Source organism: Cryptotermes secundus, unplaced genomic scaffold (genome assembly GCF_002891405.2).
Source record: "Cryptotermes secundus unplaced genomic scaffold, Csec_1.0 scaffold133, whole genome shotgun sequence".
Lineage (NCBI taxonomy): Eukaryota > Metazoa > Arthropoda > Insecta > Blattodea > Kalotermitidae > Cryptotermes > Cryptotermes secundus.
In genome coordinates, this window is record NW_019718024.1 from 345362 (window position 1) to 371374 (window position 26013).

Sequence of the window (26013 nt, forward strand, 5' to 3'; positions counted from 1 at the left end):
AACGGCAGTACCTATCTACTAAAATATGTGAGTTCACATCCCAGAAGACTATATAATCTGTCTTACATTGACCACTGTGAGAACTTCACGAGATTTGTTTAATGACTAAGCTAATATAGAATTTATAGACCTCAGTACTTCCAAAGTGTCATTTAAATAGCTGCTGTATTTGGTTTATATAGTCTATCTTGTGTTGGTGCAGGTGTCCAGAGATAGGGACTAACTATCAATTGGGCCCAACTGACTAGGTTCCACCTGAAAGCAGAGACAGAATCCAGTCTCCAAAATGTTGCGTGTTTTAAATAGGAGGGCTATTCAGAAAGTAGCCTCCAGTGAGCTGTTAACAAAACAAGCAATGAGCAAAAAGTTATTATATACAAAAAGTACATACATACTTAAGCTATTTCTCAAAACAGTTACCAATGGAACTGAGGCACTTGTATCAGGGAATAAGTTTTCGTATGCTTGCGTCAATGAAGCCTGCCGCCTGTGAGCTCAGCCATGTTTCGACACCTGCCATCAACTCCTATTATTGTTGAAGTGCTGTGATTCTAACCAGTTCTTCAGGTAGGTAAACACGTGGTAGTTGCTCAAAACGAGATCAGGGCTGTAAGGAGGGCAGTCAAACAACTCCCAGCTGAAATGCTCCAGCAGTGCACAAGCTGCGTAGCTGTGCATTGGATGTCAGCATTCCATGCCTCTTGTTCTGAATGGCAATACACATTTTATTAGTGTTTCGCATTACACTTCTGGCGTTATTGTGGTCCCTTGTTGCACAAATTCCACCATCAGCACCCCTTTTCTGTCCCTGAAAACATTTGCCATTAGGTTTCTGGTAGACAACATTTGTTTGAAGTTTTTTGGCTTGTTTGTTGAATGTGTGTGCTTTGACCGCTCTTTGGTTTCGATATTCACAACTGAAACTTAGGTTTCATCACCCATTACTTGTACAATGTGATTCAGAAATTCACCATCTCTGCGGTATCGCTCAAAAAAAAGTCAACATCCAAAAAATTCTCTGCATTTTGTGCACACCCGTGAGCATTTTCAAAACCCCCTCTTGCGCAAAACTTGCAATAGCCTAGCCTAACTGTGATAATCTTGCAGAGTTCTGAAATTGTGAAAAGCCATCTTTCACAAATCCTTTGGTCAACAGCTTGAAAAAGATCATCTCTCACTACAGATGACCGACCACTTCACTCTTCATCGTAAAAATCTGTTCGCCCATCTCTGAACATTCCACAACACTGTCTAACAGTTCCTTCACTCTGCAACGTGCTCTTCTTTGTATGGCCCCTTACATTTGGCGCCACTTTGCAATTGCTCCTTCCCTCCTTACCTTATGTTGGTCACCTTTATTATAGCTGCCCCTTTTGTGCTTACTAATAATTATCTCACGTTGTCTTATTAAATAAGGAGGTGAGGTTTGTTGTTTTTGGTAGAGCTGAGGGTCTCTTTCTCAAGGCCTTTATCGGGCCTAAACTCCAAGGAGACAGGAAATAAACTCAAAGCTACACTCGCACATATCAAGTTTAACTGGTTTATTATTAAACATTTATGCCCTTTCTTATTCAATCTATTTTTTCTTGCAAATTGCTTAATTTTGTATTTATATTTCTTTGAAGCACAACACTTTTTGCTTGTAGCTTTACTATTTATAACTTACAAGTTGGCTACTAATGCTTATTAGTACTGATAATAAATTTTCAACTGACTGACATAAGTTTTACTTCTGAATTCAAAGAGAACCAGTGTGTGACTGATACAGGTTTTGCTTCTTAATTCAAACAGAGCCAGTGTGTGACTGATATGGGTTTTGCTTCTGAATTCTACAAGAGCCGGTGTGTGCCTGACCTTGACAACTGACTTCTTTCCAAACCGTGAGGTTCTGGGTCCATCAGCTTCTTGGCTCTGTCACACTCTTAAATTCTAGTGAGTGGACGTTTTTGAAATTAGGGAGTTCACTTTATTTCCATGATTTCCGATCAGCTCATTGTGATTTTGGATTTTAGCCCTTAAAGACATGACATAACTTTTGACAGGTCCTTGATGGATGCTACTCTTGGCTTCAGTCTCTGTTCGTTCTCCTTAAGAATTACGAGTTGCCGAAGCCGAGAATAAGCTAATTCTTACATGCAAGAATAGGCTTATGTCCCTCTGATTTGTTCATTACATCCCACTGTGAAACAAATTTCTAATTAATAAACTTAATTAAATTTAAATGGGTGCATGGCAGTGTTGCGGTTACAACTCATTACATTTTGTCTGTAGACGGCACATAATCCATGATGGATGTCCACAGCACTCATGTTTACAGCATGAAGAAACCAGATAACAGCACAAATTTTGCAGCTGGTGGAACTATCAATCACAGGACACAATATAACTCTGTAGAGACAAGAACAAACACTAGGTGGCCAGTTACGTGATGCTTAACAAGGCAATGAGTCATAGGCACAAGCTCTCCTCTGATCCTACATTAATCGCCTAAAATAAATGGAGGTTACTTTCCAAATAGCCCTCGTAGAATAAGATGAATAATGTCCAGAAACACAACAATTGTATTAATACATATAACATCGCCACAAACTTCAAATATTATTTACAAAAATTAATGTTCAGTCACATCAGGATGGCTGAGTATGCAAGTTTGGCACTGTTTACAATGACAGAATTTAGAAGTACTTACAGACTCTGATTCAGGTCTGTCTGCAAATAATCGCCACATGAGCAACAACTGATCAGGAGTTAGTGAAAACAGTATTAGTAAGTTTTTCAAAGTTTACGAAACTGCAGCCAGCATTTTATAATATTTCAGTTAAGTGGATTATTTAAGGAGTTGTGGTTCTTGTTACAAAATATAGCTTTAAGGAAATGTATGTGGGAAATAGAAGCAGGACTCACAACCATCTGCCTCTGAAAGAGTGATGAATTTATTACCATTCTGCATTTCCCTTCTGCTACACCTGGCAACCATTCTTGAAAAACTATGTTAAATTATACTGGATCTGAGTTCTTTCAGTGATAACCATGAAGAACAATGACTTCTGGGATATAATGCCATTTAGCCTAGTTCTGGACCATGGCTGATAGCTGATTTTGTGCTTGGCATACTCTTTGACCCTGAAGATCATGGCATTATGTTCCTCCAAAACACTGGCAGACTTCTACCGAAATACATGGCATTATACTTCAGATGATACAGCAAAATAAATTGATTAATGTAACTAAATCTCTTCTGCTACACACAGTAATACCACTAAACAAGTTGGCTTCGGTAGTAACCATCTATTTGTTTCGGGAGGTGTCTGGTTTGAATATCGGCTAGGACCCTAACTATACTGACTGAGGACTTTGATATGCTTCATTAGCCCCTCCAAACAACTGCTTAGGATAGCATGAAATGGGTAATGACCACTTTCTTCCACATCCTTTCCTGCTCAGCTCTCATTAATCATAACATCTGATGGCATACAGTCATGAATTATTGAAAGCACTGTCAAGTAACTTGAAAGAAACAAATTCTGGGAAGCACTAATCTCCTACTTTCCTTTGATACAACATGGACCAAGCAGAAAACAACATGGCCAACAGTTCTTCTATTGTTGTGTGTGAATCTGTTGCCATAGAAATGTGTTTACTAAGCTGTTACCTAGCAAGCCATATACAGAAACAAAGACAAAGTAGGCTAATAACAAAGGAACTGTTGGAGGTGGTGTTTTCTCTGTGGTATAACCTCAAGTTATATAGAGTATACTGTGTTACTGTCAGCCACAGCAACTTGCATTTGCACCATGTTAAGTGCAACAAAGAGTTAACAGAGCAGCTTTGGTGCAGTTTTATCACTGATAACAGGACAAAGACACCACTTACCAGAATGTTCATACTTGTGCCGGGCGAGAGAGCTCTGTTTGGAAAAGGCCTTGTCACACTGGTCGCAGATGAACTGGCCCTCCCCTTCACCATCCAGCCCTGTGATTCCTCCGAAACCTGTCAGAAGACCCTTGTTAAGTGCTGGGGAGAGTTTGTGTCTTTTGTTGGGTGAGGAGCCGTCTTCATCCATCATCAAAAGCGCATGATCTATTTCTTGATTTCCACCTCCAACACAACCAGAGTCATCTGCTTCATCTGTTGTGTCGCCACCATCCAAGTGACCCTGGTGAAACCAACAATAATACTGTAAATTGTGGGTGTCTAGTATTTTCCACATTTAATGCAATTCAAAACTGTCCATTTTTGGATTATTCAGATCAATTCCAATGAGAAGATTTTATATCACAAATTATGTTCTTATTTTAAACCCCCACATTCATATCTGAGGAATAGTGAGATTTAGGTGCACTGATCACTTGTCCTGAGATTTGTTGTGAAGGTCTATATGAATCCTGGAAGAGAAATCTTAGATTTTTTTATTGCTAGTGGGGTGGGACTAAGTCCCTTGTGCTGCGGCCACTTCTGGCCTATTGTACCAGCCCAAGATGATAGGTGATGGTGATTGTGGAGCAATTGGTGAAATGAAGATTGGCAGGGGAAACCGAAGTACTCGAAGAAAAACTGCCCCAGCACCATTTTGTCCACCACAAATCCCACTTGACCGGACAGAAAGCCAGCAACTAACCACTTGAGCTATGGCACAGCCGAAATCTTAGTTAGTGAAGCTGTGTAAGGTTTAGCAAGTCAAAAACTGATCAAGAAAAAGTATAGATCAATGGCTCTATAAAATGATGAACTGAGGTGTCTCAACATCAGGGTAGGCCTTTTGTGCTAAATGTTGACAAAGCAATGCAGTAACAACTAAGTTGCTTCTTGTGGACATATAACAGTTGTAAGATCTGAGGTTTTCACTGCAGTGACTATGAAGAAAGCAGTCTTCTGGGATGTGGCACCGTGTAGATGTGGTGTTAACCAATGCTTGGAGGAATGTATTGCCTCCATCTTCAGGCTAGAAGGAAAAATAAGAAATCCGCAAATGAAGAGACTGTGAGAACCGGTACAAGCAGTCTGAAGATGGAGGCGATACGTTCCTCCGAAACGTCGGTTAACACCACATCTACACGGTGCCACATCCCAGAAGACTGCTTTATTCATATAAGAGTTGACATGCATTCCTTCCGTAACCACTTGAACAAACTTCAGCTATGATGCAGTCAGTAAATAGGTCACAAATGGATATAAAACGTGAAACATGCGANCTTGGAGGAATGTATTGCCTCCATCTTCAGGCTAGAAGGAAAAATAAGAAATCCGCAAATGAAGAGACCGTGAGAACCGGTACAAGCAGTCTGAAGATGGAGGCGATACGTTCCTCCGAAACGTCGGTTAACACCACATATACACGGTGCCAAATNCTCGAACATGGAAAAAACACTTATTTAATTTTCTCCACCAACATCGATACACTTTCCCACAGCTCTAACAGTGAGTTGAAACCTGCTGCACAGAAGTCTTTTGACAGTTGTCTCAGCCAATTTCACATCTCCTTTTCAATACCATCAGTTAAATGTGTGCCACCCAGTTGTAAACTGCTTTACATAAACAAAAAACATTTCCTTATGAATATCCTTTGCACTGAGTCCTTCTGCCCCCAGAAAACACATAACAGAACACTGTTCTTCGGCAGTATACTCTTCAGGCACTGACTATTGACACCTCTGTACATGCACATACAAGTCTTCTACCTAGACCCTCATGAAGCCGGACTATGCTGCTACCTAGTGACACGCACAGAAAACCTATCACAACCATTACAGCTGTTTTACTTCCATTTGTGACATATTTACTGACTCCCTCGTATAAACAGTTGTTCATCGAATAAATAAAATAGGTACAGTACGAACTACTTCTCTTCACCTGCTTCCAGGAGCGCTTGTCAGAGCTGGGACTTGAACTGCATGCCCTACCATTCTCCAGATGTTGCTGATTAAATAAGGGCAGTGGTGAACGGGATGTCACATGGAGATCAGCCCTATACATAAGCCGTTCCACGGGAGCTAATCCCACAGTGCTGCCATTGATTCCATTTGTAAGCCCTGAGACCATACGGTGTGATGCTGTTACAGGTGGCTGGGCCAGGATGCGTGCTAGTTTACTGCCATTTGCAATTCCATTACTGAGTCCTTCAATATGCTGCTGCAAGTTACCTGAAGACATTGGGGATGGAGTGCGACGGAAATCTGCTATAGATGAAGAAGAACATGAGGAATGTGGATAATGGGACTGATGGAACGGAAGGAGTTGTCTGAACGGCGCTGCTAACATGGCACTACTATTCGGGGTAGGACTACGTGATGAGGATGACTTGCGACTGAGATTCATGGCACAACCTACATCCTCACCGGAATCGGAATGAGCAGTTGCTGATGTTGGCCTAAGGGGAGAACTGGATGGAGTTGAGGCTAGAGAACGTTGTGTCTTCTTAGTAGAAAGGTCCAATGGCTGTTCTGCACCAGAAGGAGGGCATAGTGGAGGTGATGTGGTGGTGTAGTGACCCACATTCATAGTCTGAAGGTGTGACGGCTGTGATGAAGGCACAAGAGACACTGGAGGAAATACCGGAACTGTCGCCAAAGGAACGTATGGGACGTGAACTAACCGCCCCTCACGGCGGTCCCTAGCACGAGTATTTTGAAACCAGACCTGCACTACACGAACTGAAAACCCAATTTTATCTGCTATTCTTGCAAGTTCATCTTTCTTAGGTCTTGGATTAAGGGAATAGTGGCCTTTGAGGATTGCGAGTTGTTCATCAGCTATCAGGGACCTCACACGGACTTTTCGTCCATCTTCCGAAACCTGGTCCGTTGTTGTAACGGATTCAGCTTCGTACTCATCTTCTTCTGTTGCTGGCTCTTTGCCAGAAATTTGTCCATCAGCATCATCGCCATCCTCACTTCCGCTGCACCCACCATTAAGTGACATCTCTTCGGTCTTCACTGTGACAGCATCCTCCAATTTTGCAGCAAGCCCTTCACTTCTGCGATCCCCTGCACCATGTTCACACAGGTACCGTTCATGTTGATGGAGGTCAATGGGACTTCGGAATTTCTTCTGGCAATGTCTGCATGATAAAAGGTCGTACAAGGATGAAAATTCACTACTTTTCTTGTGGAACTCAGGTACATTACTTTCAGTACCATTCCCAGTTGGTGATGATGCACTGGCAATGCTTGGACAACCACTACCTGAAGAAGTTGAAGATGTCAACTTCTGCATGTTGGCTTCCAGAAATTGTTTAGTTACTGTAGCATTTACTGTTTCCAGAATCCTCTTTACTGCCTCCAGGTCACCACTGTTACTGCCACAACCTGGGGAATTTCTACTCCCACTTCTGGCAATAGGAGATTCCCTTTCACCCGTTTCATCCTGCCTACCATACTGTCCCTCAGGAGCGGACATATCTGTGGCACCTTCGTCCTCATGCTCTTCCTTTACTTCTGCTGCTTTCTTCGTATCTTTGCCACCTGCAAAGAAATTGACAGTATGTAGCTACATGGTTACTGTCAACACTAACTAAAAGTGTATCTGTGCTTAACTAATTAAGCACCACGCCATGAAGGTGTATGGGAGAGTGGATGTAGAGATCTGCATTTTCTTGACCTGGACACTAGTTGAAGGTGATTGGTCAGCTTCATGCCTCAGTCACTTTACCCCCGGGTAAAGAGCCCCCAGTGCCCAGAACTGGTCTGGATGCTGCGGAAAAGAGAAAATTTTAGCCCTACCGGAATTCGAATTGTCCAGCCCACAACCAGTGTGGCAGAGTTGCAATCTGACACATAACAAAGCCAGACACTGAAACACGAAAGGTGGATAAATCCATAAAATAAAGAAAAAGTAGACCAGGAAACACAGAAAAAAACAGTGTGGCACATTACAACGCGTTCTGAACACCACCATTGCTCCATAAGGAAATCAAATGCGAGTAGAAATAAAGCAAACTGGACCACGATCAAAACAACGCTCACAGATAACCACATTTTGTAGCATCATAATTGCAATGATGGATATTTAAACATGACATAATGAGCAACCTTTTAATTCATCATCTGAGTGTATTTTATAACTTAAAAACTTTGTTTATTTATAATTTGTTCTATTTTCTTACAGACGCCTTCATGTACACATCTAGGCACCCATTTAATATAAATCATTTATTCCAATGTTTATATATTTATAAGAATTCTAACGAAATACTGAATATATTAACTATGTGTAAAGTCAGATATTATATTAACAGTTGTTATACTGTACTATATGAATTCATACAAAACACAGTTCAATAGTTTGTGAACAGCTGTATGTGTACACTGCCTGACGAGGGCTTTATAAGCCGAAACATGTAGTACACTGTCATAAAATTAAGACTAATAAACTCATTATACACAGTAAATGTGAATGAGATATCGATAATGGTTATGTTTCAATGGAAAAACAATTATAAAATTAGCTGGTTGAGGCACTATGCAACACGCTTGAAGGTCGTGGGTTCAAATCCTGATGAGGATTTTTTCAAGCCGCACTATGGCCCTGGGGCGACTCGGTCTCTAACAGAAATGAGTACCGTCATATGTGAGCCAACTTTCTAGAGAAAATGTGGGAGCCTCAACGTCTCACAACCCTATGGGACTTCGTGGCCTGTTACAGGGATAGCTTTTATAGTTATTTGTAATACTTTCAGTTATAAGCGTTCAATAAATCCCGTTAGCAATCCATTAACACATGATGACTGCAGCACTGGCAGTAAAGGAATATGAATATTCTCGTATCTATACAGTGAAGTATTATTGAATTACAGCATTTTTTGATGAAGGTGATACTGAGTAAAGAGATACAATGCATCACATCCCTAACTGTTTTGATGAATTCTGTATTGTATCAACATGTTATCACCTATGTCCATCAACATCATTTTTCAGGAAACTAAACTTGATGTTAGGAAATAAATTTCAAATTAAATGTGACTTGAAACAAAACACATTCTGAAATCAAACACTTGAGAGGTAAATCTATGGAAGTATGTGAAGATAGCGCAATCATTATCTCACATTCATCCAAACACTCCAGCACTTAAGTGATGATGTGTAGAATATAAACTGACAGGAGCACAAGAAAGACATCCTTTATGAACTGCCTTGATATATTTAGTCATTTGTTCAGCTTCATATTCCAACCAACAACATTCAGCTGAATATGCTCTTTGTCTGCTGGGTACATCTGTTCCACCAGAAAGAACATTTCCCACGTATGAAATAACTTTGCCCGCCTTCCTAAGAAAAGCCATCAAAGCATTCAAACACTTCTTGTCTACTGAAAAATGAAGATATGTCAAGGTAAACTGGAGCAGTAGAACATAGACAAATGCTATCAACTTCATACAAAATTTTAGCCAATATTCTTTTCTTAAGGTTAAGTCCATATATGTATGACATTATTTGGGATTATCAGTGTGGGTTTTTATGTAACAGGTCAGATACTGAAGAAAAAATTGGAGTACAATGAGACAGTACATCAGCTATTCATACACTTCAAGAAAGCCTGCTGTCTAAAAACATAAATATTAGAATATATGAAACTATAATATTGCATGTGGTTCTGTATGGGTGAGAAACTTGGTCACTGTCATTAGGGGAGGAACACAGACTGAGGGTGACTGAGAACAGGGTGCTGAGGAGAATATTTGGACTGAAGAGAGATGAAGTGATGGGTGGTTGGGGAAAATTACATAATGAGCTATATAACTTGTACTCATCGCCAAGAATAATTAGAATGATCAAGTCGAGGAGGATGAGATGGGCAGGGCACGTAGCAAGAATGGGGGAGAAGATGAATGCATATAGGATACTAGCAGGAAAGTCAGAAGGAAAGAGACCACTAGGAAGACCAAGACAAAGGTGGGTGGACAATATCAAAATGAATCTTAAAGAGATAGGATGGGATAATATGGATTGGATTGATCTGGCTCAGAACACAGTAATGAACCTTCAGGTTCCATAAAATGCTGGGAAGTTTTTGAGTAGTTGCACAATTGGCGGCTTTTCAAGAAGGGCTCAGCTCTGTGAGTGAGTTCTATGGCGAGGCTTGGCAGGCAAAGGTTTTATTACACTGTAGGGCTTACAGTATAGCAATGAAAACTTAACAATTTGTATTCAGAAATTTAATTAAATTTAATACCATTACATGGCAAAATAAATAAGAGATTCATATAACTGATGATTCCTCCTTCCTTTTTGTAACTAAGTGAACAGTACCACACATGGAAACAACCTACTTGAGGAATGAAATCCCAACCACATGTACAAATTTTTATTTTAACAGATGAAAAATTTGGGAAACCCTAATCAGATAAATTGCTTTACCTCCGTCATCCTTCTTCTCCTGGTTCTGGGTATTATTCGCTGTCTCATTGCCTTTCTCTTGCTCCACTGCTTCGTCCATTCTCTTGTCACATTCAGCAATGGAGAGTCTTGGTTGGTGAGGTGGGGAAGATGTAGTAAGGTGCTCCAGGAGATTACTAAGGGATGCAGGAAGTTTATAAGAGTTGATCCCTGAGTTGGGGTTTGGATTTAGATGCATTGTTGGAGCTACAGCCATATAGAAAGGATGTAGACTCGGAGTTGGAGGGTGGGGATGTGATGTGGAGTACCTGCTGGGAATTCGTGGAGTGACTGCAGACAGGAAGGTATCACCATACTTCGGAAGAATTGGTGGAAAGGTGTTATTGGTCATATTGGAACTTGTTGTAGCATTGGATGTATTACTATTTAAAGGGCTATTATTTGTTAGGGAACGTTTGGATGCATGACCTGCACCCCTGTGATGAGGCGGACATTTATCTAGGAGGGAATTGGGCCCACCACGACCTCCGCGGCCCACTTTGAGGTTCATGACGAGGCACTTCTTCGAGGTCATGTGACTCGAGTACGATCCAGAATGTGAGAATCGCTTGCCGCAGTTGGCACATTCAAATGGCTTCTCTCCACTGTGAATCCGGATATGCTCCTGTGAGAATTGAAAAAACCACATGTAAGTTGCCCAATCGCATAACAACACAGAGCCATGAATGTCACACTGGTCAATGTCTTAGGAGGACATAGTCTTCATCAGTCAGTACAAGCACTGTCACTTCCATATTGTAAACCACAAATGACAAATAAATTTAAGGCTACGCTGGTATTATTCTTGTAACCATAATGTCCAAACTGAACTGAAAAGAATGTAAACAAGTCTGGAACCTCAAGAAATCTGGATGACTCCTGACTGTCTGATCTGGGAAGCTACGGTTCATGTAACAGTTCTTTTGTTGGATGTTGGGGTCTCACAGCAGAGGCTATGAAGAGTAACTGCCTTCTGGGTTGCAATGCCATGTAGTTCAGGGGAAGCCCGGCATTCTAGAGGAACATGTCACTGCCACCTTCAGATCTGAAGAGCAGCTCAGGCAAGAAGCCAGCAGAAGCAGGTGGACAGATAAGCAAAGCAAGCCTGCCACAAGCTTATCTATGCTACACTATGCTAAGCAAAGTTAAACTGCTTCTGCTGGTTTATTGCTGGCTTCCTCTTCAACCCTAAAGACAGAGGTGGTCCCTCTCTGAACTACACAACATTACAACCCAGAGCACTGTACTCTTCAAATGTTCTCTTAACAAAATGATGTGTTCTCAAAGTGAAGCAAAAATTAAATAATATTTTAAGTAAGTGAAGCAAATGCTGTATTATATTACTGATTTGCATCATATTAGTTGAAAAGCTGCGTGCATGGCCCTCAGCAGCTTCCTACCTTCCTCTAATTTTTCCCCCTATCCAAAACACTTTCACTGACATGCAATAATAAACTGTCAGATTATGAAGTATGCCAATAATGAGACAAGCCTGAAAATACAACTTACTCTTCTGGCCAGAAATGAAGCATGTGTTTTGTGCAACCCATAAATCTTTATAAATTTGAAACAAAATTGAAAATAACTTTATGAAATTTATTGCCTCTGACATAATCTGTTACAAATACATTTGTTTCGAGATGTTTTAGAGTGTGCTGTATATATCTGTAAAAATTACAAATCCAGGGACTCCCAAAGTTACAAACAGGTGCCATTACAAAAGTTAAAATGGGAGAACTTTGTTCAAAACTTAAATTCAGTTTCTCATACACAAAAATTTAAGTATTTGCTAGATACCAAGACAGCAGGTTCAACTCATAACTTAGCTAAACTGTTTTGATTTCTGGAATTAATAACTGTAGCACAAAATGCTGGGGGGCATGCAGTAGTATAGTTGGTTGAGGCACTATGGTACAAGCCGGAACATCACTGGTTCAAGTCCTGATGAGGTCATTGGATTTTTTCAATTGACCCAAACTTTCCAGCCGCACTATGGCCTTGGGGTCAACTCAGCCTCTAACAGAAATGAGTACCAGAAATTAATTAAATAATTTTCCTGGGGAGTAAAGCGCGGCCGACGCGTAAGGCTGACAACCTTACCGCCATCTTTGAGCCGATTGTCTAGATAACGTGGGACCCTCAACGTCTCACAACCCTATGGACCTTCACGGCCTGTTACAGGAATAGCTTTACTTTTTTTTTTTTACTTAGAACAGAATGCTGGTGTATTGCCAGTAATTAAAGAAAGAAGATATATACAGTGACAATGAACAACAAACAGTTCTTCCTTTTATCAGTAATACTGACACCACATGGGACTTGAGGTTTCCAAGTACTTAACACTAAAGTCACGGTATTCTGGGTTGTGACCTGTTGTGCTCCAGGTTATTAATGGGTATGCTTTATCCTAACAAGGGATCAAATTTGTGTTTTATTAATTAGAAAATAATTATAAGTTTTATAACTTTAAATACATTGTTGGGTGAACCACAAGTTGGAAACCAGCCGGAAGCCAGATCTGAGACGCCATACGTTCTTTAACCATCTGGTTTCAGTTGTAGTCTATAGAAATTGCTGACAAATTAAGCGACGACACGAGACAAGTCTCGCCACTGGACAGTTTGCTGACTTTAGGGGTTTTGCGTGAGCAGCTTTTCATGATGTTGAATTTTGAGGGGCTCGGACGGGAGGAGCCACGAACACTCTGATTTTAAGAGTCGCTCAGAACAGTGGCGTGGTATGAAGGAGACGCGATGGAGTCAGATGTCTTCCTCTTTTGTGAGCGTGAGTACTTGCCTGTGTTGGGATCACTGATGGTTGTCAATATATGATTCTGGTTCAATGATTTTGGTTGATTAATGGGTTCTTAGGATAAAGTTTGTTAAATTATTTTAGTGTATAAACCTTGGAGTGTAACAAGAGTAATTCTGATTTATTGAGTGATGGTTTAGATACAAGTATGTGGTTTGGTAATTAAGTTTGGGTGTAACATTTGGTTTGTTCATTGTTGGTTAAAATTTGAAAGTTGGTTAAATGATTCACTATTGGAGTACAAAAATTTGGTTTATGCCGTGCAGGTTTAGTAGACCAGGGGTTTAATCGAAGGTTCTATGTGTATTGACAGGCTCTTTGTTGTAATGGTGTTTTATTTCATTTTATCTTACTTTATTGTTGTTGGTGAGTACTTGAGTTATTTGTGGATCCCCCTAGTGCAGCATGTTTTCCACCGCACAGGTTAAGAGTTATCTACGAACGTCCGATAGGGTGTGAGTACAGTCACTGACCCCTATCAGGGTACAACAGAGCATTGTGTGTCTAGCAGGTGATTACTGATATTGAAGAGGAAAGTGCTGTGTCCATCTTACTGTTGAAGTGAGGCATAACGGGAAAAGTGGAATTACCTAGAAGTAGCAGGGGACAAGCACATTCTTTAAAATGCACAGTATCACAACCCAGAAGGCTACAGACTACATACACTCTTTTCATTACTAGAAGTGATTTTCCTTGAGGAGAAACAGGCTCAATTTGGGGAGGATGGTGAACAAGACGTTTGTGGAGGTACTGAAAAAGTGGTCGGAATATCCTCCCAGTCTCAGACATTGTTCTGCTTAGAATTACTGGGTTTTTGGACTTTTCCATCATCCAGTATTCTAGAAAATAGAAAACACGATGTTTCGGAAACTGGATCTGTTTCCATCCCAATCACTGGTGATTGAGGTTCACTCTTTCTAAGGGACCCAACTGAGTAGGTGTCTTCCCCCCTCACAGATCCAGTTTCCGAAACATCATCTTTTCTATGTTCTAGAATACTGGACGATGGAAAAAATCCAGAAACCCAGTAATTCAGAGTGTTATACACCACAGTCAGAACTTTTTAGAATCTACTATTACTCTGCTTATACAAATGGCTCTTGGGAGTAATGAATGACTGCTTCACATAATGAAATGACATTTACATGACTAAATGATTATAACAAGAAGGCAGGTAATGATTTGTTCATATCTACAGATGTCTGTAAATACAACATTCTTATCCCAACTATTTCCTTCATTATTTATTCATTCATCTCGTTACCTGCAGAAAAATGTGTACTTCCAACTTCAGTTCTGTGTTCAAATCGCAAAAAAAAAAAAAAAAAAAAAGGNGGGGGGGGGGGATACATGGCTATAAATACATTTAAAATGTTGCATTCAGCACAAAGAGACGTACCATCAATGCTGCCAACTTCATTTAAAACATTACTTTTAGCAAAGGTGTTTTCAGGTTAACTCAAAATAATTACTAAGAGCAGCATTCAAGCAACAAAATAATAAAAATTCATGCACTCACATGGACAATGTCCCCATTTGTCAGCATGCGGCCTTGTGGTGAGGAATATCCAGCTGTGTACAGTTGGCAAAACTTGTACATAATATCTCCCCTGAACAAAATAAATTTATGCAGACAGGCAGGCATTCAACACAAACTGGCTAAATAACACAACAAACAAAAGCATGCAACAGCAGCAGCATAAAAAAAATAAAATCAAAGCATAACACGTTCATTCATAATACAGTAATGGTGGCATACGTATCAATGCCAAAAATGTTTAAGCACATAACAAACCTATTCAGTAACAAGGGATAGGCAGAGTTTCAGTAAACTCCACAATAAACTTATCTGCTAACAGAACATGTATAAACTGGTACTCCACATGTTAACAACATTGCTTCATTTCACGAGACTGTACGTAAATTTATTTTTTGGAATGGCATATTTATTCAAAAACTGTCAGGGAAGCATGGTAATAATACTTCTGACTACAAGGTGGTTCAAATATGACCGGGACTCACTCTTTTTTAAAAACCATAATTGCCAAACACTTACTTGCACATGTCAGTCTTCAACGTACTCCCATCCAGAGTCAACACATTTTTTTCCAACATTCTGGAAGCATCCTGATGACAATTTCAAAAAAAGCCTGTGGTTGACGGCGTATCCACTCCCGAACGGTCTGGATGACGGCGTCATTGTCCACAAACGGGGGTCACTATAGACTTCAAAAATGCATCACCTTCATCTTCAAACTGCTGTAGGAGACGACTGGCAGCCTGCATGCGCACCATCTTGTTCATGTCCATCAAAGTGCATGGTACCCACCATGCATTCACCTTGCGATAGTGCAGGTGATATTTCACGATGTCTTCTACACTACCAACACTGATGGACAGCATTGCTCCAAGTTCTTGATAGTGATGCGCCTATTCTCACGAATAAGCGTGTCTGCACAATCAATGTTTAGCTCGGTGACGGATGTCCGTGGCCGACGATCATGCGGTTCATTCTCCACGCACTCTCTGCCCTCTCTGAAGCACCAACACCACTCAAACACACGGGTCCATGAGAGACACTCTTCCCCATTCTGTTGTTGAAGACTGTGGTGAATTTTAGTGGACAGGACGTTTTCTCCGAGAAATCTGATCACAATGCTCCACGCTCCGCAGTACCTTCTGTTCGCTCATCATTCTAGCAACTCCCAGACAGGAAGGAACAGGTTATAACCTGAACAGGAGGGAGAGTGGAGGTTGTAGCTTCACTCTCTCAATGTCGCACAGCTGCTGTGCAGTGCAGCTTGTTTACACACAAATCAGTCCCAGTCATATTTGAACCACCTTGTACATTAGCTATGAACAAGGAGATCTACCTTTGGACCAAGGAATCTTCCAAACGAATGTCAAATGCTTTACCACACAGGAAAGTTGTCTGTCATTTCTTGGTTCATCAAGCCACTATTTCCAAAAAGAGAAGTATGGGCCCCGCCAGTCTTTAAAGGTTTGGGAACAATGACAGAAGCCAAAAGATATAACTTGGAGATTTAATGCTATAGGCCAAAGGTCAGAAAACAATGAATTATGACACAGTATTAAGCTGTAATTAAGAGCTACATGATGATGTACAAATTCTCCAACTGAAATTCCAAATTCTGTGCAAAAGCATGTCTATAAACACTTAAGTAACCTCAAGATATCCCCTTCAAATTAGAACACGCTGCTCATTTGGGCGATCTGACTTAAAATAAGGATCCAAAAAACAATAAAAATTAAAAATAAAACATGAAATCAAAGTAAATACCAATAATTTTTATAATTTACTTACTTGCTTATTTACATATTATGTAACCATTATGTCAGCATCTTAGATTATACAGTTCAGTTGTTTGGACGACGGCGAATGATAACTAGAAAAACTGCAAGTGGAAATGGCTTCATTTGAGATACTAAACTGGCATATGTCTGAAGGGAGTGAGGAAAACCATGGAAACCTCATTCTAGAGGGTCAGTGTCTGGTATAAATTAGGACAAGGCACCTCCTTAACAGACCTTTATCATTTGAACAAACTTGCTCAGTAATACCGGCAACCAATTTCAGCAATGTACAAGTATATCTGTGAATTCTGAAGAATATAATAAAAGGCAAAGTTGCCCTGTGCTTAACTAATTAAGCACTATGCCATGAAGGTGTGGATGAATAGATCCACATTTTCCTGACCTCCGCACTAGGTGGAGGTGTGGTCAGTTTCACGCCCGTCACTTTACCCATGGGGAAAGAGCCCCCAGTACCCATTGGATAGGAGGTTGGCTGGACGCCAGAGCCAGTCTGGATGACATAAAGAGGAGAAAATTCTTCAGCCTACCAGGACTCAAACTCTGGCCCCTTTGTCGTTCAGCCCGTAGCCAGTTGCTATACCCACTAAGCTAACCCAGCCCTTCTGAAGAATATAATAAAACTTAAAAATGTAACATAGCAAAATATAATCATAACTAATGGATGAAACTGTTAATTGAGCTGAACTATTTTTTTTGGCATACAACCTGAATGAAAAAACGTACTTCCGTGCTTGTCACATTTATTTTATACATAGGTCGGGTACAAAGTAGTGGCAACACCTCTACAGTTCTGAAATTACTTTATTACCTGAGGTAAACACACTTACATTCCTTCAACACAATCGCCCCCCATTTGTACCACCTTCTGCCAAATTTGCAGAAGGTGTCATACACCATCAGCACGTCCACTTCTGTTGATGTCCAGCAGTGACCGCTCTACAGCATGAATAATCTCCTCTCTTGTGTTGTAACGTGTCCCTCGCAGTGGTTCTTTCATTTTGGCAAAGAGATCATAATCGCATGGACTCATATCAGGTGATTATGGCGGATGTTGCAGTATCTCCCATCGCCAGCGGCGAAGGAGATCCTTCACAGTGTCAGCAGTATGAGACCTTGCATTGTCATGAAGGATGATGGGGTTCATTGCCAACAAGTGTTGTTGCTTTCTCCTGAGCACTGGACAAAGATGATTATGCAGAAAATTGCCGTAATAGGCAGTGTTTACTGTCTGTCGTTGAGGTACAGTGTGGTGCAGTATCACTCCATCGATGTCATATGCCACAATGAACATCACCTTCACATTACTCTGTGTAGGGCGCACTTTCTTTGGACAAGGAGAGCCAGGATGCTTCCATTCATTTGACTGCCGCTTCAAGTGCAGTTCATATGAGCGAGCCAAAGTTTCGTCCAGAGTGATGATCCTTCCAAGGAAGTTGTCACCTTCCCTCTGGTACTGCTCCAACAAGTCCTGTGCAATTGCATAATGTTGCCATTGTTGCACCTCGGACATTGTATGGCGTACCCAACATGCTGCAATTCTGCAGTATTCAAGAATATTGTGCAGAATGCGGAGCACGGTTTGTGACATACGCTTACCTCAGCAGCTAACTCCCGTGCAGCCCATCGACTATCGACATCCAGCAAAGAAGCAAGAAGCTGAACTGTGTGTTTGTCAACATGGGGTCGTCCTGAACGATGGTTGTCCTCAATGGCATCCCTCCCTTCATGGAACAATTTCACCCATCCTGCCAATGTGCGATACGGCAAAGTAGCATCACCACATGCTTCTCGCAGTCCCTGATAACAGTTTTTTGCACTATGACCTCGTGCAACTTCAATTTTTATCTAGGAGCATTGTTCCTGTTTCGTAAACATGTTGTTAGGATGCTCGGACTGGGCTCCTGCACTTCACGACGATGCACAATGCAACTCAACGAAACACAACCACAGCCACTCACTGCTCTACTTCAACTGAACTTCTGCTATCAGCTACAGACGGCGCTAGTGCCACCTGACGCACATCTTTCATGTTACAGCAGTGTTGCCACTACTTTTTATCCACCCCTTGTATGTAGGCATTCACATGGTTCTCTACTGCATACGAAGCGTAAAATGTTGGTTCTGAAGCCCCTGAAGGAAAAAAAATCTTCCTTGAATCTATGATCAAACTTTATCAAGATAATAACTTTAGCAAAACATGAAGCAGTTACATGTCATTTTTGGTGGTCACACAGACCCAGCAGCAACTCCGAACTGAGATCCCCCACGATCCAAAAGATTTCACACTTTAAATGCATTCTAAATGACAAGCAAGTGCAAACCCAGCATGCATTTACATAGAGGTTAAGCATTCACTTAAGATAACTGACGTCTCCGGCCACATACATCTTGTAATGGCACAAAGCTCTCACACATAAAGCAATAAAATAATTTTTCCAAAATTGTTCTGGTTTTATTTAAAACACGTTAGATGTAAATTGGCAGTACAAGGTACAAGCAGTTCAGGACCATTCTACAATAATACAATTACTTTTTCATTAATTTATTGTGAACAAGACCATAGCACTTTCCCACGTTTCATCTTGTACTTCAGCATGCATAGGCAATTCAGATTTCTGAGAAGACAATATATAGCATATGGTCAGGTCTTTCAATTGACTGTTATTGAGCACCTTAAGGTTCACATGTAGACCTATGCTGTCCTTGCAGAAAATAAGAATATTAACTACAGACACAATATACACAATACAAGATGCTAGCAATGTGGTACACTGGTAGCCTACTTTCCTTATTTTGAAGAAATGCAAGCAGACTTATGAGACTGGCTTGCTGTCTGTGTATCCATTCATGTCTATTGATCTATGTACCTCCGCACCTTTTTGTTGCAAGTATTATCACCTTGCTGTCCATGTATCTGTGATGACCCAATTATTTTAGGGGGAATATGAGATCACATTTCTGTCTGTGTTACCCTCATATCATTGCTAGGCAACAGGCCAGTCCCAGTTATTATCATATAATACCATTACTTGTCTCTGTGCTCCCTCTAATTATGTCGTTTTATATTCAGTCCATGTCATATCAAAGGAAAGTTAGCGATTCGTTCTTTCCAGAACTCCATGTTAGGTCTTAAAATTATAGTTCCCCATTATTAGTGGGCACTTTTACATGCATGTCCTTGTTTTCTTCAGCATACAAACACAAAGTACTGTATTTTGGATTCCCCTGACTGGACTCTATAATCAGGAAAGATCACATGTATAAACAACTCGAAACATACCAATGAGTTTAGACAGTGATTTCTTTCACAGAAATAAAGGTGCAGGTACTCAAGCATGCATATCCCCTTTCAGTTCCTGAACCAACTGCTCAATTTTCAGGATATTTCATATGAACAGAATAGGTATTGTTTTCAAAGAATAAATTTAGTACATTTTTAATAGTTGATTTCACGTTTAAAAAAAGGAATTGGGAATGCATATCACCAAATAGCGAGTGTTTTGGTAGAGAGAGAATGAACATAAAATTACTAGTGCATTGTGAAACCATTACTGATGAAACAGTGAATATGAGAGCAGTCTGTTGACAGTAAAACTGAACTGAATTCAATCTATTTTAATTAATTATTCATATCTGTACTCTACTGAGATTCATCTTGTGTTTCCTTATGGATATTACATGAAGCAGCAGTTACATGCACCACAGTGTTAGGTCAAAAAAGTAAAGTTTCCCCTGTGCTTAAGTAATTAAGCACTATGCCATGAAGATCTATGGGGGAGTGAATGTATAGATCCACATTTTCTTGACCTTGGCACTAGCTGAAGGTAAGTGGTCAGCTTCACATCCGTGCCACTTTATCCCAGGAAAAAGAGTCCCCCGTACCCACTGGATAGGAAGTTGGGTGGACCCCAGAGCCGGTCTGGATGGCGTGGAGAAGAGATAATTCTTGCCTCCCTAGGACTTGAACTCCGACTCCTCTGCCGTCCAGCCTGTAGCCATTCGCTATACCAACTATGCTATCCTGGCCCACACATGCACCACAGCATATTGGCAAAAGACCAATGAAGATAAGAAATACTTCAAACTCATTTTTCCCTGCAATAATGAATGAAAATGTATTTTTGGAAGAGAGACACTCACACAGGCCCAGTCAGGATCTATTTGGAGGGGGGGAGGGGGGCAGCCAGAGAATTTCCTCACAAAACATACGTATTTAATTCATTCACAACCATTTATAAACTTTGGGTGTATTTCCTTCTTTTCTTCAATTCTTATAATTCCGACAAAACCCACTGTTGAGTGGGAATGCAGATACCTGGCTTGCCCCCTCCCCGCCACATACAGCCTGTGGCCATTCAGTTTAAGCTACTTAAGTTAAATTATGAAATTAGTTCTGAAATCTGAGGACTTGCAGTTCCCTCTCAAAACAGTCAACTACAGCCCACTAAACAAACATGGTGGACCTACTTTGAGATGGTGCTTGAATTTGAAAGCTTTCTCACACTCCGGACACTTGAATTTCCGTAGCACAGCACTTTCATCATGGCTTATCATGTGGCGCTGCAGGCGGTACACGTTCGCGAATGTCTTGTTACACACTTTGCAGGACTGTCGACAAAAACAAAAAAAAACAGATAACATATTTTGCATGACTGTTGGGAAAACACATACACTGACACAATTTAAAGGACTCTTTGACAAAAACTAGTAGCGTACACAAGGTACAATCTGGGGAAATATCAGTAAAATCAAATGTTTTTACAAAAATTAAACACTCTGTAGACATGTGTGTATAAAGAATACATGTTTACAAATGCATTATCATCATCTCTTTGAAATGCTGGTGAGAACAAAACACAACAGAAATCCTGGCAAGAACACACATTACACAAATGGCACATCCTACAGACCTTGTACAAGATGTACAATTTTGTGAAAATCAAGCGATTCACAGGACTGGTGGCAAATAAAATAAATACACGAATGGTATACCCTGCAAACAAATTGGCCAGCCATGACCTTGAGATTGCTCCACCCTGATGGAACAGGGAACCCTGCAGGCCTGTTGGAAAGAAATGCTCTTATTACGTCTGCAAATGTTTTCAGGTCTGTATAAAGCAAACTTCTGTACGCCGATATGCAAAAAAAAAAAAAAACTCCATCTTGTTGACACAAGAATCTGCAAATATGACATGCCATGAAGGAAAGATATGTAAATGAAACAGAAGTTAAACTGTAAGTGACAAATGTGTGAGATTAGATGTTCTCATATAGGTGACTATGTAGATTGCTGTGTTCTGGGTCGTAATGCAGTGAACTCTTGTAGATGGATACCAACATTTATGAGGAGAACGCTGCCTCCAAATTTAATGTGCAAGTGTAGTCCATGCATAGATGTAAAAATAAATGTTGGTGCCTATCTACTGAACTACATGGCATTCCATCACACATCCCTCAAGACAGAAATCTTTTCAAATCAGTTTATGCCTTATGATGATAAGCATGTTGAGATGTTCTGAGTTGCACTATGCCATACGTTTCATTTTCCTGACATCAAAAGAATTGTAGGATATTATATCTCACTTACTACTCCTTTAGAAATTTTAATAATATTACTCTAAGGTGAGATCAGCCACATAAAAATAAGTGCAAAAACACTGCACATATTTTCACCTACAAATGACCTTAACTACTACACCTGGATCACGAAAAGGAACGTTGCTGAGCATACCACATAAGAATAAAATTTAGAAAAACGAGTCATTCTATAAATTTAACTGAAAAAAGGCCCAGACATCAAAAACTACTTTTAAAAAGCAGCCATGTCATGTCTGGACACCCTAAACCCACCAAATTCCAGAGGAACCCACCCCATATTACTGACACGAAGTTATTGAAATAACCAAATCACTAATTTACTTCGATACGACATATTTCCATAGCTCAATTGTTGCGTGTGTGAAATGCAGCGGTACAGTTTTTACCGAGCCGTTGCCTAGCAACGATAGGGGATACAAATGCAGACACAGAGACTGATGGGAGGGATTTATGAAGTACGTTTGGTACAGGCATTCAAAAGCTAATTGGGGGGGGGGGGACAGAGACACAGATGTCACGGTAATCTCACAAGCCCACTCCTGTTTTTCCAAAGTAAGAGATGTAGGTGAACACAAGACATGTCTGCTAGCCCTGACCGTAGGGCCGCGCCATAGCTCAAGCGGTTAGTCGCTGGCTTCCCACCGCGGCGGCCCGTATTCCATTCCGGGCTGGGTAAAGTAGGATGTGAGGTGGACAAAGTGGCGCTGGGGCGGGTTTTCTCCGAGTACTTCGGTTTCCCCTGCCAATCTTCACTCCACCAAATTATCCATCCTCATAATCACCCGTGGCAGGCTACAATAGTCCAATCAGTGGCCGCCGTGCCGAGTGGATCCAGTTGGACTCCGCCCACCACTAAGCGAATTGAAAAAAAAAAAACCTGACCTTATCCAACTCCAGAGACAGGCAATCATTATTAATAATAGTGTTCGGTACTTCGTGACCTGCTACGTAACGTACGTTCATGCAGCGCTCGTCAATTCGTTTATACGGAAACCCGAAATCGCCGATCAGAGTGGCCGCGCGGTCTAAGGCATGAACTGTCTTCGCCCGCTAAAACACTGGGATCGTGGGTTTGTTTTGTGTTTATGTTGTTCTGCGTTTAGGTAACGACCTTGCGAGGGCTGATTCCCCGTCAAAGGAGTCCCGCCAACTGTGTAGAAGGCCAAGAAATTGAAAAAGCGGCCACGGTCCAACAAAGGGCTGTAGAGCCAGAGGCAGATAACCAGAATTTATGTAACTTCACAACTCGTCACTGTCACAAGTTTTTTTATATACATAAAGGCAGGTAGAACTATGTCACATAAGAAACGACACAAACATATCCACTACATTAAACTACCGACCACAAGACCAGGTTTAATTATAGAGAAACCTATATCGACATATAGAAAGGCACATGCTAGGAGCGGTTAATACCACAGCATGCATTCTTCTTTGTCCTGTAATGAAATAATGTCCCTCACGCTTGTTAACGTTCTCAACAGTACTTCCCCTGGTTAAACATCGCGTTGTGCAGTTAACAGTTTCCTGTGAGTGTGAAGTCATGTGTTTCTATGAGTGTGCATCTAACAATCACATGTGCAACACCTCATCCTTTCAATGATAACTCCGCCGCACTTTTCCTGCGAACTTCTGGGCTCTATATTTGTATATTACATTCCTTGTGGTTTACTTTGCGAAGCTATCAGTACTAAGACTACGTAGAGTGGACGAATAATTTTTTTATTTATTTATTGGCTGCTACAAGATGTAAGCAAAATGGTACAAAGACTAGTTCGCTTGAACTAACAATCTGTTTTAATTTGACACTAAGTTACTAAGATTATGTGAAGTTAAGTTCGCCCATCGGATCCCTTAGCTATCGGGCTGCTTGGCTAGTTCGTAAGGTTTGGTCCGTTTGAGTCGCCTGGTTAGGTTTCCCACATTAAGAGCCTGGACCCTTCTTCATTGACGTGTCGTCGAAGTCGGTCGGATGAATAATGAACTGAAAAGAATCTCGATGGAAGCAACCGGGGCTTCATCATTCAGGACCGCCTAAAACCACAAAAACAAAATGAGTCAAAGATAACTGGCGAGCCGGCGGGGGTTCGAACCGAGCATCTTCTGAATACAGGTCTAAGTGTTACTGTTACACCAACCGGCTCGGTTATCACTTACTGTTTACTTTCAGTCGCGGCTGTCACAATCAGAGTTACTTCGCGACTGGCGGTTTAACGCCAATCAGTTCGCCTTGGCGCCAAGCCCCTTGAGACTTACGACCAGTATTTTTTTAACTGAACATTCGCTTTCATGGCTCTTATGTAACATCCTCTCTGACGAGAGGATGGATAATTGCTGCTTGTTCTCGCCAGCGCAGTCATTCTCCGGTCCGAGTCCCTTGGGGAAAATGACCGCATTTTACCCTCTCAGATTTGAGATTCTCCCAACTTGGAGGGCCAGGTCCCTGTATTTCAACCGCAGTAAGAACTTCAGAGAAATATTTATATTATGGCCTGTATAGCTGTTACTATGCAACGATCGCGAGAAGGGCCATGCGTTGCTTTGTAACGGCCGGTAAACACGTCAACAATACCTAGGCTATCGCTAGGCAACGGGTTGCCGGAGCAACGGATACGCATGTAGCGGTCGAGGTATTGTTGAACTATAACAATGGAGACGGTGTTTTCTGTGATTAGTGCTCAAATGTTATAAGCAGAGTTAGTCGCGTTCCGGGAATACCACGTGTGGAGGCTTGTTCCAATACCTCCACCGTAGCCCTGCGAGTGCTAGGGGGCGACGAAACGGGAACCTAGTGCCTGGGAGTACAACCGGGCCACCCTGTTCCTGAGGAGTATTAACTACTGCGCCCCGGTACTACAGGTTGGGGGAGTCTTGACTCTGAGAAAGTAAAACGTGGTCATGGGACTCGCGCGACTCGGATCTCAAAAATGACTGTGCTGGCGATGACCTGCAACAATTGTAAACGACAGATCCATCCTCTCGTCAGAAAGGATGCTACACAAGATGAGTTTTGTATGCCCTAAAATCAAAGGATATTGACATGAAGGAACCCATTTGTGCCTCTATTCTAACTCCGGTTTCATTCAATCCCACTGTTTTAACACTTGTCAGGTTATGTTAGGTTAGTTTCTGAAGACAGCGGACTGGCCTACAGCGCCCCCTCCCCTACGAAAATAAAACAGTTATCAGTCACGGCCTACTATCCAGCTGTCTCGAGAGGCTGAGGACAACCACGAAAACACGTTAGGAAAGACGGTATCCCGGCCGAGAGTCGAACTGGGGACGCCCTGACTACAAGTCTGGAATGCTGCCAGTTAGTCTTACTTCAATATCGTACGATTAAACCATACCCCAGGCGGTTGTTTCCGGCTTCGCACCGTGGCGGCCCGGATTCCATCGCAGGTCACGTCATATGGGATTTGTGGTGAACAAACTGGTACTGGGACAGGCTTCGTTCACAGTACTATGCTTTCCCTTGCCATTTGTCAATCCACTGAATCCTGCACATTACTTTATCAACAGGGGCCAGTACCGGCCGGCAGATCCTTCATTGGCCGCGCTCTTAAGAAGAGCAGAATAAATTCAGGTAAAGCTTTCTAACGTTCAGTACAGAACCTTGTCTCCTGTCTATAATCACGCTTGCAGTTTTGGATAGGTGTGAAACTTGGTCTCTGACATTAGGGGAGGAACAGGGTGCCGAAAAAAAAATATTGTGGCCTAAGAAAGAGGCTGGGCTGACCACCATGGCCGGCTGCGCGGTCTAAGTCATGAACTGTCTTCGTTCGCTCGAACGCTGGGATCGTGGGTTCGAATCCCACTCGAGGCATGATGTCTGTGTGCGTTCATTCTGTGTTTGTGCTGTCCTGTGTGCAGGTATCGGCCTTGTGACGGGCTGATC

General features: G+C 41.5%; 1 protein-coding gene across 2 annotated transcripts in view; it reads right to left on the reverse strand.

The window, feature by feature from the left end:
• LOC111872005 (zinc finger protein 1) overlaps window positions 1-26013 on the reverse strand; it is a 972125-nt gene that overhangs the window by 7487 nt on the left and 938625 nt on the right. For both annotated transcript variants that reach the window (XM_023865862.2, XM_023866703.2), the window contains 4 exons: window positions 20985-21125; window positions 10353-10995; window positions 5851-7460; window positions 3874-4156 (listed from right to left, as the gene is read on the reverse strand). In XM_023865862.2, the coding sequence (XP_023721630.2) occupies window positions 3874-4156; window positions 5851-7460; window positions 10353-10995; window positions 20985-21125 (2677 nt within the window). The remainder of the gene's footprint in view (window positions 1-3873; window positions 4157-5850; window positions 7461-10352; window positions 10996-20984; window positions 21126-26013) is intronic.